At 31.0% G+C, this 15258-nt stretch overlaps 3 protein-coding genes across 4 annotated transcripts; 2 read left to right on the forward strand and 1 right to left on the reverse strand.

Annotated features, from left to right (window-relative positions):
• Positions 1 to 3521: 3521 nt before the first annotated feature.
• Positions 3522 to 7605, forward strand: LOC123015312 (glucosamine-6-phosphate isomerase-like). Its single transcript, XM_044414999.1, has 5 exons — positions 3522 to 3740; positions 4019 to 4303; positions 5908 to 6092; positions 7136 to 7309; positions 7363 to 7605. Exons 1-5 carry the CDS (start codon positions 3617 to 3619, stop codon positions 7417 to 7419), a joined length of 825 nt encoding a protein of 274 aa, XP_044270934.1. The 5' UTR covers positions 3522 to 3616; the 3' UTR covers positions 7420 to 7605.
• A 2382-nt stretch (positions 7606 to 9987) lies between these two features.
• On the forward strand, positions 9988 to 13820 carry LOC123014737 (myophilin). The gene is made up of 4 exons (XM_044413987.1): positions 9988 to 10222; positions 12846 to 12982; positions 13122 to 13326; positions 13377 to 13820. The coding sequence occupies exons 1-4, from the start codon at positions 10169 to 10171 to the stop codon at positions 13545 to 13547; spliced, it is 567 nt and encodes a 188-aa protein (XP_044269922.1). The 5' UTR covers positions 9988 to 10168; the 3' UTR covers positions 13548 to 13820.
• LOC123014736 (snurportin-1) lies at positions 12659 to 15220 on the reverse strand. 2 transcript variants are annotated; one of them, XM_044413986.1, is made up of 7 exons: positions 15080 to 15220; positions 14892 to 15026; positions 14609 to 14843; positions 14373 to 14558; positions 13937 to 14326; positions 13822 to 13880; positions 12659 to 13041 (listed from the first exon to the last, which is right to left on the reverse strand). In XM_044413986.1, coding segments are annotated over exons 1-6 (999 nt in total). In that variant the 5' UTR covers positions 15082 to 15220; the 3' UTR covers positions 12659 to 13041; positions 13822 to 13829. The 2 variants fall into 2 exon arrangements, with proteins under 2 accessions (XP_044269921.1, XP_044269920.1); XM_044413985.1 differs by having other exon boundaries at positions 12659 to 13880.
• Between the last annotated feature and the right edge of the window lie 38 nt (positions 15221 to 15258).

Consider the following 15258-nt stretch of genomic DNA (forward strand, 5'->3'; position numbering starts at 1 on the left):
TCGATATAACACCACAAGGTGCTAGGTGGTATGCGAGCTCCCCCGAAACATTCAATACGCTGCAAATTAACCTACCCTAAATGTTGTGATCGGGGGCAATTATTGTTGTGTTGTTATAGGTGAATGCCCCAATTTGCTTTCAAAAAGGAACAGAGTCGTTAATATTAGTTGTTTGGCATTTGATATCCATTTTTTCGTCGTTTGTTTTCCAGAATGTTTCTGGTCTCACTTGCCGATGATTTACATAAATATTTTTTACATGACTTTTGTGGACTTGTGGTAATATGCTCTAAACATTTAACTGGGATTTTGTAACCACTGGCTTCGTTAGTGGAACTTTGAAGTCTGATCTGATTATGTATCTATTTTTGAGTCCAGGAGATGTTTTGCTCTATTCAAAAAAATGTGAAAAGTGAACTAAGAAAGATGAATATTTTCGAGTTACTTATTAAAAATATTTTATATTTAGCCAATAATTAATGGCTTCTACCATTGATTAACCATATGGTTAATCAATGCTTCTACTATACATATGTACGGAAAAAACGTTGAAAGGTATTAGGGGGGAACTCGATCTTGTACGAAAAAACTTACTGCGTGGGTTGCTTTTCGGATTTAAAGTCGGTGCACGGTTAAAAAAAAACTCGTTTTTCTTGAAAAACATACAAGCGTCGTATAGAGAACACAAGAGACATTTTTTTTTGAAGAAAACTAGCCAGTAAACCCGACTCTGGCAAAAAATATCAAAAAACTTCTTCCAAAGCAAGATTTTACGTCTTAAATAGATTGAATCCACTGCCTCCGCCTCCCTAATTAGAGTACAAAATTTTGGATATCACTAAATTTTGATATCAGCGCCACAAAACTCCAGATGCAAACTTTTGTAAGTTGGTTTATGCCTACTCGAGTCGAGTATAATTCAGCTCAGGTATAAAAATTGTTTTCTCTTCCTTGGTATATCATTATTATAAAAATCAATAGATTACTATTGTATCCACAAACTATAAAGTAGTATAAAGTTAGATATAGTATATTTTAAAATTTGCGAAAGACATAAAAGCAGGAAAATCCATTAATAAAAGTTTAAAAACAGACAAATATTAAAAAATTATTTAAAAACAAAAGTTATAACTTTTTGGTTCAAAACACTTTTTTTAATTGTTTACGGAGAATTTACCTTGAATCTAGTTTCTGTTTAAAACTACAGATTGTTTCTATTAACAATTGTAACAATGGCTAAATCTTCATAGGAAGTACTTTCTATTGATGGGAGGGCAACCAACAATACATCAAAATCTGCCACGAACTTTTATAAATCACCAAAGCTTGTATCATATCAGACATGTGTGTGTATTATTGTAAATCAATATCCTACATGGAATAATAAAAAATGAGAGTTGTTTATTGACAGTTTTGATAAGGCAATACATTATAAAACCACGGTTTATGGGTGTGACTTCTATAAAATCGCTTAAACAAGTGTTACATGATAAAATTTATTAAGCCTCAATACATGTTCTAATATCTATATTATTGCTAATTTATGTTCTATTTTATCCCCAATTAATAGTCACAATAAATCAATCGGCTTTAGTTTTTTTTTACAAACTAAATAACTCTAACATAAAATATATCAAAATCAATAAAGAAGCAACAAGAAGAAAAAAAAAGAATCATTTAGGTGTATATTAATGTAAATAAACCTATCATTTAAAATGCAGCCATCCAAAATTGCAAATTATGCATGTATTTTTGATCGTTTAAACATAAAAAACAATACTTAATACAGAGGGTGTTTCAGAACTCTCGCTCTAGAGAAAAAGTAAGATAAAGTATGAACATAGAAAAAATATTATGAAACACCCTACCTACTAAATATGAGAAATTTTGACCGAAAAAAAAACCGAAACGTTAATCATGAAAGGATAATACAATATTAAATATAAATAAATTTAAAAAATAATAAAAAGTTTTGTTATAGTAAAAACTCGTTTAGGTTCCCAGGTAATCATTTTATCTTTAAACTTTATTACACTAATAAGTATACTTACCTATTACAAAATAACACTTTTTCTTATCATATCTTTAAGTACGTGTTTTTTCAAACTATTTCCTAGTTATAATTGCATAAAATTTCTCGCAGTTAATAATATTGACAAATGAGAATTTTAAGAAGTACATTTCGTAGAAAACATAAAAACAAATTTACATTTGTCATTTGCTAGCATTAAAATCTCAACAATTTTAAAATATTTATAGTAGCAAAGATTCTTTACTTGACATGCACATATTGTGTAATTCTTCTCTACAAAATAGAGCCTACTTATTATAATATATATACTATACTACTATACTATAATATATATATACTAATTATAATAAAAAAACTATTATAAAACGTTATTAAAACCCGGTAATGCATTAAAATACGCATTTATAAAAAATCAGCAATTCTGTAAGAATATTTCTAATAATTTTTTGAATGCATTGATGAAAACAAGGATTTATGTCAGGGAGGTCAACTGAAGTTGGTGGTGCCGTTCAGCCGCTTGTGAACATATGTGCAGTGAAAGTTTTCATTTGGGTCAACAAATGAGTCACTTGAACATGCATTTATATAAACAAACTGAAAAAAAAAAGATAAAAAGATGCCTTTTTTCACTTATTAAAGGAAAAGAAGATCTAGTAGCAACTTAATATTTTTTTATTCTTCGACATTGTCAAAATTTACGGTTTTTCTCCTGTGTAAGGAAGGAACTTTTGACAACTGTTTCTCATTTCTCAATACGAAACGTCAGATATCTTTACCAGATTTAAAGCAATTTTAAGCCTTGCTGAGTCTAATTCGAAGAATAAAATGTTGTGTGTAAAATCTTTGTGTAAATCGGTTCATTTATTCCACCTCGTGGATGATAAATTACTCATTAACACTCGTGGTCTAAAATCCACTCGTGAAATAAAGCGTCCGATTTACACTCAAACACGTCGAATAAATAACTATTATTTGTGAAATATGACCAAGAAGGTGTAGGTATCAATTGATAATTGTACTATTATAGGCCAGTATACTTCATAATTTAGAAAATTTAAAATATTGTTAAGTTTTTATTCAAGTATTATCTTTTAATTCATAAGAATGAATATTATAAAATTGCTCTATTTTACTGATGAGTAAATTATAACTAGTGCATTTTTTTAGTTTTTTTTTTTTTATAATAATATAAAAAAAGGGATCAATTTTCTGTAATCCAACCCATGCTAATCAAACCCCAGTTAAGGTTATCAGTCTTTTCTGATAACATAATGTGGTTTAACACAACTTTATTATTATATAGTTGATAATGTGTTAAAGGGACGTAACGCAATTTTTATTTATAGCAAATGATGTGAGTTTCAGAGAAACTACTAATATTCACAAAATAAACATAACACAACAATTAGATCTAGTTTTCTATTAGGTGACAACAGTGCGTCACTTTGACCAAAAACAATGCAACAAATGTCATTTTAGTTCAAGTCCGGCCCATGTCACTGATTAATTAGTGTCATATCTGATATGGATGAACTCAATAATAATAAATAACTTATAAACATCTTTGTTAGTCTCTTTAAAAAAATGAAACTGTTAATATTGGACACATCAAGTGACGTTTCGGCGTGGTCTGCTAAATATGTTGCCAAAAGAATTAACGAATTTAAACCAGGCCCAGACAAGTATTTTGTCCTTGGCCTTCCGACAGGTAAGTTATGTCCATAAAAGCCATAGACATAAAACAAGCCTGACTGATGTCAATTACCTCTATTGAATTTACACCACCTACACTAAAGCCCAGTGTTGGCGTTCTGGTCACTGTTATAAAGGTCAGTTTCAGATTTCAAAACTTTAACTAATGATGTGGAGAAATAAAACAAATTGTGGCCTTTTCTTCATAATTTCAAAATTTCGTTCCGATAACACCATTACATTTACAACGACTTCCTCGTATTGTTGGTCCTAAGTATTATTGTTTGCTTACAGGTGGTACCCCTCTTGGTATGTACCGGAAGTTGATTGAATTGTATAAAAAAGGAGAAGTGTCTTTTCGATATGTAGTAACATTTAATATGGACGAATATGTAAATCTTCCCCGTGATCACTGCCAAAGTTACCATTTCTTCATGTTTGACAATTTTTTCAAACATATAGATATAGATCCCAAAAATGTGCATATACTAGATGGAAATGCACCCGACTTGAAGAAGGAATGTGAAGATTATGAAAAGAAAATTAAAGAAATGGGAGGAGTCGACTTATTCATCGGAGGTAAATTATTATTGTAACAATAGTAGCAGAACGAAAATCTTTTGTCCCAAATTTTATATTTTCTTTTTTTTTTTCAATCAATGAGATATTTATTTCCAGAAATTACAAATTTTTGTTGTATTCGTAGAAACAAACTTTATTGTTTTTGTCTAACTTAGATGGCGTTGTAAAAGGTAATATGAATAGACAGTGTGCGCCAGAACTCGCGTCCAAGAGAAAAATTTTAAGTAAGATAAGATACTACGAACATGGAAAAAATGTTTAAAAAATTCTGTCAATAAACTTTGACATTTATTTTTTGACATTTGACATTTTTTTATGTCTATTTAATGATAGTGATGATCTTGCATAGTTTTTTTTTACAATTATTTAGTAAAGGTACAAAAATTTTGCCAATAAAACCCACAAATAACATTGAACAGAGCTACAATTTAGGATACAGTTTCCTTGTTTCCTCTTTTAATAGCCTATAGCAAAAAAACTTGGAAAATTATTTTTCCAGCTGAAATAAATAGAGTCAAAGTGCAAAATTGAAACCCTCATAACTTCGAAATTTTTATAGATAATTGTTTTTTAACATTTTTTCCATGTTCCTGGTATCTTCTCTGGGGTGCGAGTTCTGGCGCACCCTGTATATTTAAACCCATTACTTGAAAAATATGTTTTCAAAACTTTTTTTGAGTTCATTGTCACTGCATGCAATCTTTTTTAATTAAAATATAATTTAATTAAGATATTATCTTTATAGTGGATTCCCTTGATACCCAAATGTGTCAGTCATTTGAGTTCACAATATGTACTTACGGTGTTACGATTTTCCGAACAGATTTTAAAAAATATATTAGATCATATTATGTGGTGGTTAAAAATCGTAATTTAATTTTCTTTTATTAACAAACTCGTGCTAATTTTTTTTACAAATTACATATGAAAACATCTCCTTTTACAATTTAAAAAGCAACCAAAACTTCATGCCCTCTACATATTTCTCCAGTATAAAAGCAAACTGTACATTTAGTTTCATTTGAAAGCTCTTAATCCACGATCAGTTTTGTTTGTTTGCGTTTCGGAAATCCGTTAATGGAAGTAACATTAACTTTCCATTTTCAAAAAACAATGGTTTGTCCACACATTGTCAGCCCATAAAAAGAAAAAAGCACTGTTGTAAAGAAGATAATAAAACTTTAATGTCACTTCCGGTGAAATTCCAAATAAATTGAAAAAAACAAGGGTCGTATATTATCAACGTTGTAAAGTTTTGAAGAAAAGTAAACTCTACCCAAAGACAAAATGAAATAGATATCAGATCGTAACTTTTCAATTATATAAACTTCGCAAATGATATGAATTGGATAAGACTTGAATATATCCAATTAAGCTAAGAGACAGAGATTGATTAAAATACGGGTGGCTGGCAACCGTCTTATTTTCACGGAATACATCAGAATTCGTTGTAATCTGCTTTTATTAACTCACTTAAAAGGAATGGAACTCCACATTGGAATTATCACAGTGACAGTGGTCGTTGTATAAATTGTCACAATGGATCCGAATAATTACTCTCTATTTGAATAATATGTTTGTTTAATATTGTCCAAACACAGGGATTGGAACAGATGGTCATATCGCCTTCAATGAGCCTGGATCATCCTTGGTTTCCCGTACTAGAGTGAAGACTCTCACACATGACACTCTAGAGGCCAATGCTCGGTTTTTTGATAACGACATTTCCAATGTCCCAAGAGAAGCTCTTACTGTTGGAGTTGGCACAGTCATGGACGCAAGAGAGGTTTGTTTAAAAATATTATTTGCTCTTGGTTAGTGTGTCAATACCATTTGACGTCATCTTGCATTATTATTCACGTGATTTGGATTTTTATTACATTATAATGAAACAAATTCACCGATCAATGATAGCTGTTTAAACACGCACACAGTTCTGTAGTAATCGCAATTTTCCGAAATCAGTTGACAGATACGGAGATTGCAATTTTTCGGATTTTTTGTAGTCAAAACTCATAAATAACTCAATTTCCGAAATCAGTTGACTGATTCGGATACGAAGATTGCAATTTTTGGAAATTTTTTATAGTCATAACTTATAAATAACACACGCTTTAAAAAAATTGTGTTGATGATGATTGAATTAAGACGCGAACACTCAGGAATGCATCTGTTGGATTACGCAGACGACTCGTAAAAAAATCATTAATATTTGTGGTGTCTCCAAAATAGAAATCTATCCATGCACTTTTTTATAAAATACAAACGAAATAAAACGAAATTATATAATTAAAAAGACAGCTAATTTTTCAATTTTTTTAATTGTTTGAAAAAAATTGTGCATTTATCTCCTTTTTGCTTTTTTTATATAAAAGTGTATGACAGCTGCACGGCTGATTATTTATAGCATTTTTGCCGTGCTATTAACAATTTCATTAAAATTATGATATTAAAAAATAATCAATCATAGTCATACTCAATCTGTCTGCATATGTTTGGTCCAACTAATCTTAAAAGCTGTTGAAAATAAATATATACTCATATGCATTTTGAGATCAGATCCCTAAATACTTGTAGCACAATTATTCTACCATATATTGATAACATACAGAGTGTCAAGAAAGAAATTAAAAGAATTGCATCTTCATCTAACCGTGAATGAGGCTTTATTTCCACTACTCGTAATGAAATGAATGAATTAAGGGAAAGAAAGGATCTAAGGGAAGTTCTCACGCACTTATCTGATAGACCTCGTTGTTAGACCAATTTAATAATTACTCGAGTACATCTTTTACATGTTAAAGCAATAATCAGTTAATTTCTTTCCAGGTGATGATTTTGATAACTGGATCACATAAAGCGTTTGCTTTGTACAAGGCCATCGAAGATGGGGTCAATCACATGTGGACTGTATCCGCATTTCAACTTCATCCAAACACGCTAATGGTTTGCGATGAAGATGCCACACTGGAACTCAGAGTGAAAACCGTCAAATATTTTAAAGTAAATCGTTTTTCAACATCTTAGTTTCGTCTCTATACATATTTTATTTTCAGAGATTGAATCACCATAAACTTAACGAAACCGATAGCACTGCTAGCATCAGGAGTTGAACAGGAATGGACTGCTTATTGTTATCCTAAATTAATAAAAACATTACATTGTTAAAATACGAGTATGCCAAATTAAGAATACTTGTATAGCACCAAATTTTGTAAACTTATGAAAAAATTATTAAAAATATATAAATTAGATCAATAAATATTAAAATCAAGAAATTGCGAAATTTTGTTTTCATTAAAAATAAGAATAAATCTCTAAAAAATGACAGAGGTATATACAGGCTGTTCAAAAAATCGCGCACTTCTTTAAAAGGGAGTAATTGGGTAGTCCCCCAGAGTACTGAAAAAATGTTTAAAAAATTCTATCTGACAAAAAATTGTGACATTAATTTTTGACATTTGACATTTTTTATATCTATTTAAGGATACTACTGATGATCTTGTATATGTTTTTTTATAACTATTTACTAAAGGTACAAAAATTTTGTCAATAAAAGCCACAAATAACACTAAACAGAATTACAATTTTGGATACAACTTCTTTGTTTCCTCTTCTAATAGCCTGTATCAAAAAAACTTGGAAAATTATTTTTCCAACAGAAATAAATAGTCATAGTGCAAAATTTAAACTTGGGAATTTTTAGAGATGAATTTTTTGTAACAATTTTCTTGTTGTCTAGGGCACCGCCCGATGACACAGTGTCACGGAAGTGCGCGATTTTTTGAACACTCTGTATATACCCATTAATTTTTTTTTAAATCAAAAGGGAAAACTCACAAAAACATAGGTATATTTTGAACAATGATAATTATTTTTTAAAGCATTATTAAGTATCTATAAAAAGCATACGCGTACATTCGTAAAGGTAGGTGTGTCGTAAGTACAGTTAAAGTTGGAGAGAAAATACTTTGGTCGTCATTTTTCGGACACTTTAATGTAATTCAAGCTTTAACGTTAAAATCAATGAAAATTTCAAATTAATGACAGCTATTATATTTTCCTATCAAAAATATGTACATACAACTTGTCAATTATGATTGACAGTAGCTAAAAATAAGGTTAACAGTCCTAAAGCATGCTTTACAATTTAATGTCACTCAAGTGACATTGACGACCAAAGTATTTTGTCTCCAACTGTACTCATAGTTTTAGGAAAATTTGTTGTTCACTATTAAAACGATGATAAAGATAAAACATACAAGGAAATAAAGTTGAACAGATATCTTTTGTAACTTTGAGTACAAAACACAGACATTTTTTAAGAAGACAACAATACAACAGTTTTCTTCAACAGTCGTCCGAGCTCCACCAAGACCAAATTCAAACATTTCTAGCTTATAGGAGTACTAAGAAATATGACAAACTGTTTAAATTTTGAGAGTATTTCATCAGAACAGATTTTTTTTTACAAAATTTGTACTTTCTATTAAAAAAACAACCTTGTGAGTCTATATTTTACTTTTAGGGTAAATTTTCGTGGTGATGTAGAAATTCTTAGCCGATACAACTGTATATTCATAACCACTAGTAAATATACCGGAAAAAGTAAAAAATTCAAGGTATGTATTTATTACACATACTTTATATGTACTTAATAAAGTTAAAAAAAATAATTTTCTTTACCATATGTTTATTAAATGAATCTTTTATCGGCAATAATTTTAACTATCAGTACAGTACCGTATTAAGTACAAAATCTTAACACCCAACAACAATAAGGTCAATTTGTGCCAAATTCGGACTATTCATTGAAGTTTTGTTGGTATCTCATTGACCCGATTCTACATAAATAGTCATTGCAAACGTAAATCTATCATCCTTTAACTATATATTTTTCAGAATTTATACTACTTCTATATTTATCGCTACAATGAGAAATTCACATAATGTGAAAAATAATTTAAATATTTATGTTCATTTCTCCAAATGAGCTTAATTCTAAACCTAATGGGGTCATTCTCTTTATGTAACATGGAGATCAAGTGCACTATATAAGGAAAGTACAACGAAAGCCTGCGAGGAAGGTAATGAAATGTTGAATGTTGTCCTTATAAGGTACTATAACATCATACATGTATGAATGTTTAATTTTAAATAAATACTTTTCTGTATTAGTTTGTTTTTTATTGGAAGTTTTTATTATTTAAATCACGCGTAACCTTAGTGATAATGCAAACTTTGCACTTTATAACAATTTATTTATAATAACAATACCAATACATAACCTTTAATGGATGTTTCTGTCTCACAATAAAAAAATTCGACCTACATTAGCGCACTATTTTAATAACAAATTTACAGTACTTAATTTGCCTAATTAGCCTGCAGGGACGGCTTGATATGCATTATATTTATTAGTCTGCATTCTTTTGGTTTTAATGATTCATAGTGAGCAATTTTCACTTCCATATTTAGTCAGATATTAGTTGAAAAAAGTGGTTGCCAAAACTTCTAAAAATCGATACTATCAAAATTCACAATTGCCATTTCAACTCTGTCAAATTAAAAGTGTTAACGTCTCTGCAATAAAATTGATCCTCTCAAGAACATCAATGATTAGAACATGAAAAACCTGTTTTATTACACTCCCAGAATTTTCAAACTGAGTACCTACCAACAAGTTTAGGAGGGGACACTGGAACAACGCATACTCGGTTTCGTTCTTGTCAGCTCTCCGAACTCTGAGTGCTCAGAGTGACTTTGCTATAGTTGTTTCCGTTCTACGGTCAAGTGCGAAAGCATCAAAAAATTCTCAAGCGATAGCAAAAGTGTTCTTGTGAGTGATTTGAATCTAAGAAAATGGCAACAAACAGGGCTACTAAAAGTGGATTTGCTGCTGAAGCTCAAAGGAAGGTAATATCTGAAGACACCCTTTTTGCGCTCTTTGCCCGGAAGCAGGTGGTTGTTTACAACCATCTTTAGCTTTCATTCATTTTGCAAAACATTAATTAACATTGTATAAGAAATCAATTTTTGGTATGAGGATGGTTCCATATTTGTTATAGTTGTTTGAATATTAAATGCTACATAAAGTTTTTCAAAACAAGATAATCCAGTTTTAAGTCCCCAAATTCTGCTACTACTGCCCTGGATAAGAATTAGGTCAGAGGAAAATCAATAACCAGGGGTGAAGTTCCAAAGCAATTATATTGTATGAATCTCTTCTATCAAGTTCAAGAGCAATTTTTACCTTACCACCACATTCTAAATTAGGTATTCGATAATTTTAGCTGTTCAATTGGATGTCATTTCTATAAATAGTGTGGCTATGATGATGGATAACTTTTTCGATAAGCCACAATTTTTTTCGAAGAAATTTGATGCAAACTTCGGGGGGAATGAATATGAAAATGGACATTGATTGCACCGTCTGCGCCCAATTAACACAATTTAACATACATTAAATGATAACAAATAAGTAAGCAAACAACAATAATTGAACAAAAGAATTAAATTCCATTTGAACCAATAGCCGTCAATCATAAATTCTTATCAAAAATCATATTTGTTTGGAGTAGTTTATGATTTGAGGTAAAAATATGTGGCATACAACCTCTTCAAACAAATAAAACGCCATGAGCAAGAATTTTAATGGAATATTTCACGGTTTTGTTCATGACGCGCCTCGCCAAACGCCCAAGGTAAAAAAATTGAAACTTTAAATGATCAAAATGACAAATTATTGTTTCGGTCAACCCGAACGGAAATGCTTGATTAATGAAAGATAAGAAAAGGGAAGTAGGAAACCGTTTAATTAAAATACTCATCGCGTGGTGGACGATGAATGCCAGGCGTTTCCTCATTGTATGACAAAATAGCAGCACCACAAGCAAGAGTCGGATTACCTCAGTTAAGAACATGCCATATGGTGAATGTTACCGTAAAAGGATTTGATTCAGCAAATGCCAAGCATTGCAACAGATTCGGTTTTTTTTTTGCTTCGTGTTATAAAATATGGTAACAAGGAGAAAACGCACGAATTAAAACGTCTACAATGACGACCGTTACGCCTCAAATAACCACTTAATTTTATTAAATACACTGTTACAATTGGGCATTAGTGGCCACTCATTAGTAAGGTAAATGAATGGTATCCGCAATTTAAACATTGGGGACAAGTTCTGGTTCTAAATGGTTGAATTTTACCCGTTTTAACGATAAGTTCGAGCAAATTAGGTTCATATGCAAAATACTGGCTGATAATTTCGCTAAATGTGGGACATTTGGTACAGATTAAATTTCAGTAGAGATTCATTTTCATTAACTTTTGCGTTTGCTGTTAAAAGTTGTTTCTTTTTTGTTTCTTTACGGTTCGTTGCCAATGTTGGGTACTATTCCCACATGCCTTAACCCATTGTAGTCAACCTTGTGCTTCATGGTGTCCTCTCTTGGTTAATCAAACCTGCTAGACGATGAAAATGACTCACCATGACGTAATTCTAACGAACTTTCAAGAACGTTAAACGGAAATTTATCACAAAAAAATATTCAATCACTCCTTATTTGTACAGATCTACTTATGTCAATTCTACGACTTGCTTATCACTTCTGATAAGTTGTAACAAACATTCATTATTGTATTGTAACCGCTATAATTATATTTACTTCAGTCGTACCAGACTTGGGACAGTCATTAGTCAGATATCTGCTCATTACGATACAAATATACAAGATATAAAAGAAGGGAAATACTCTTTTGCAGCAAGGACAATGTCAATAAAACTGGGTCACTTCAGATAAAAGATGATCCATGACCTGACGTTAAAGGTTTCAACCTGAAACTAGCAAGCGGTTCGTTAATATTTTAAAACTTGTTCACTGAAATATTTATTCCGTAAAATAGGCCTTTCAAGAAAACAAAATGAAGGCTTGAAAAACGTGTTCTTCGCTCTGAGCCATGCAGAAAAGGAACTATGGATATTTCAAAAATGATAGAAAGTGCGGAGTTGATCGAAAAATAATTACCTTGTTTTACTTTACGGTTCAAAGTACACTGTTTATGTTGTGTGAAAAAATACATTTGTAATTTGTAATTAAAAAAATCATGGATTTGCACTTGCAACAATTTCAAATGTGGTAAAAAGAAATGACAGTTTTAGTACACATAATTTAAAATCGCCACATTTATGTTTATTTTTCATTGCTTATAACAATTTTTGTGACGATGGACCTTTCAGATGTTGCCAATAAAGTGAAGTCTTGTATAAAATTATTGTCAGCCGTTAAGTATAGAAAATAGTGGGGTTGATACACAATAAGAAAATTATCTTTACCAAATGATTCTAGAAATTGTAAAAAAAATATTTTTATTTGAACTAAAAGTACAAGAAAATGGCACATTTAAGTAAATATGCATGGCACATTAACAGCACTAATTAAAAATATTCTACTGTTACTTTTACTTTGCTTGAACACAAATCATACGTAATTGATTTTTCAATGTCACCAATTTTTCACTTATTGCTTTTTGTTACAGGTAAACGCCAAGTACAGTGAAGAATTGGCTCATGAATCTTTAGAATGGATAATGAAACTCACAGGCGACAACATAAACACCGCTGGCGATATGGACAACTTCTACGAAGTTTTGAAAGATGGGCAACTCTTGTGCAAGTAAGTACACCACATTTCTTAAACTTGACGTCAGGCTTCCTTTAACGATATTCACGTATCTACAGTGACATCATGATTTATTTAAAACAAACCGACAACGGCGATAATTGTGTAATCATCAATTTTTTTTGTGTTACAGACTGGTTAACTGTATCAAACCGTCAATTGTTAAAAAAGTCAATAGTAGTCAAATGGCCTTTAAATGTATGGAAAACATAAACGCTTTTTTGGAAGCGGCCAAAGAGTTGGGCGTTCCTGCTCAAGAGACCTTCCAGACTGTCGACCTTTGGGAGCGACAAAACCTCAACTCTGTAGTTATCTGCTTGCAGTCGCTAGGCAGAAAGGTACTGTCGCCCACATTGCAAATTCCGTTATGTAATGAATTTTTTTCAAGGCCGGCAACTACGGCAAACCAAGCATAGGACCAAAAGAGGCTGAAAAGAACGAAAGAATATTTTCGGAAGAGAAACTGAAAGCAGGCCAGACCATTATTGGCCTCCAGATGGGTAGCAACAAAGGTGCTAACCAATCCGGTATCAACTTCGGTAACACAAGGCACATGTAAATCACTTCTTTGACAACTTGTAATTAGGTTAAATACTCTATTATTTAATAAATATTTAAGTTTCATTTTTTTATGTAAACTGCACGAAGTGCCAATTAAGTAGTTCTTATGACAGAGAAAAATATAATGGGTAGAAACGAAATTTAAGTTTTGGGAGAAAACTTGTTTAAAAATTTATTTTTCTAGGCTGTTTTTAGAATAAGATATTTATTGTAACAACGACCAATGTCAATGTCTTCTACATATATTCTCTCTAATAAAAAAAACTACTTACACATTGTTTCATTCAAAATCGGCATTTTCACAATCATTCTCCAGTTGTTCCATTTCCATCTACAAAAAAATCAATTAAAAAATTAATTCAGTCAGATATATCACAAAACAAGTACTGAATCTTGACTTTCATTTTTGCTCCTCTTTTTTTTCTTTCTACAACTTAGATACTGTTGTATTGATTCATAATTGTCGGGCTTATTTTGAAAATGAATTGGAGGAACATCAATATTTAGTAATTCTGCTAACATAAAAGTTCTCAGCCACCAAACTAGAGGAGAATCACCAAAGACGTAATGCCCCTCCTTGTGATAAAAAAGTACGCCATCTAGAGACAACTCAACTCCATTCACCATGAAAGGAGTGAATAAATGATCTTGCAATAATGCAACTTCTGCAGGGAAGAAATCTACCAACATAAAACGGAAGTTTTTGCGTTCATTAATCACACTTAACTCTGTAAATTCCTGAAATTTTGACTTAAGCCAAAAAAATCTCATTTGGACCTGCAATTATCAATAAGTCAATTATCTAAAAATAGATTTTACACACCTCAGCATTAATTAAAGACATGGAGTTCCATGCGAGAACATCATAAACAAATAAGGTATTAACATTTTTGTTGTAAATACAATCTAGTACTGTGAATTTATGCCCACAATCAGAATTTCCACCTGGCAATTTAGATTTAAAAGTAAAACTGGATCTTCCATTTCTGTAGTAACATGTTGTTATTGCCTGAATTATAGATAAAATCAATTGGGAAGAAAAAAATTATGAAACCTTACCTTATTTGCAACAACTAAATAACGAATCCCTTCAGGGCACAATTTAATAAGCCAATTATCAGGCAAATCATCAGGCACTTCAGTAAACCATTCTGATCCCATAAGTTTGTAACCAAATGGGCATTTTTTGAGATGTTTCTTCTTGGTTAATGACTCACATTCCATTGGTTCTGTGGAGTCTTCAGTAAAAAGTTCAGATAAATCGCGCTTTTCATCAAAAGCTTCGCTCCTTTTTCTGTAAAATACAACATAAGTAATAGGATTTGAACTAAAAGAATTTTACTCTTTTTGTTTTTGAAGAAATAATTGACGTTTCTTTTCCTGCGTAAAAGCCAAAGTCCTGCCTGAGTATTTATAACAATCACTAAATGAAGACACATTTTCCTCTGGAACAGCATTTTCACTTTCTTCAAAAGACCTTAAACGGAAAACTTAATAAGCAAATTTAAAAATGTAGTTTTTCTGCCATACATTGTACTAATATTTAATTAATTAAACAAAAGTAAGACAGTCACGTTAAAACACACAACATTTAACACAAAAATTATTTAAAATTTGAAATACAAACATAACCTAAAAATTGTAGACAGGTTAGCATAACAACCGATTTTGATTTCAGCCGATTACATTTAGCTACCGTTTTATTTTCG

Source organism: Tribolium madens, unplaced genomic scaffold (assembly GCF_015345945.1).
Source record: "Tribolium madens isolate multiple individuals breed KSU strain unplaced genomic scaffold, Tmad_KSU_1.1 Scaffold_97;HRSCAF=244;Tcas5.2_LG3a, whole genome shotgun sequence".
Taxonomy (NCBI): domain Eukaryota; kingdom Metazoa; phylum Arthropoda; class Insecta; order Coleoptera; family Tenebrionidae; genus Tribolium; species Tribolium madens.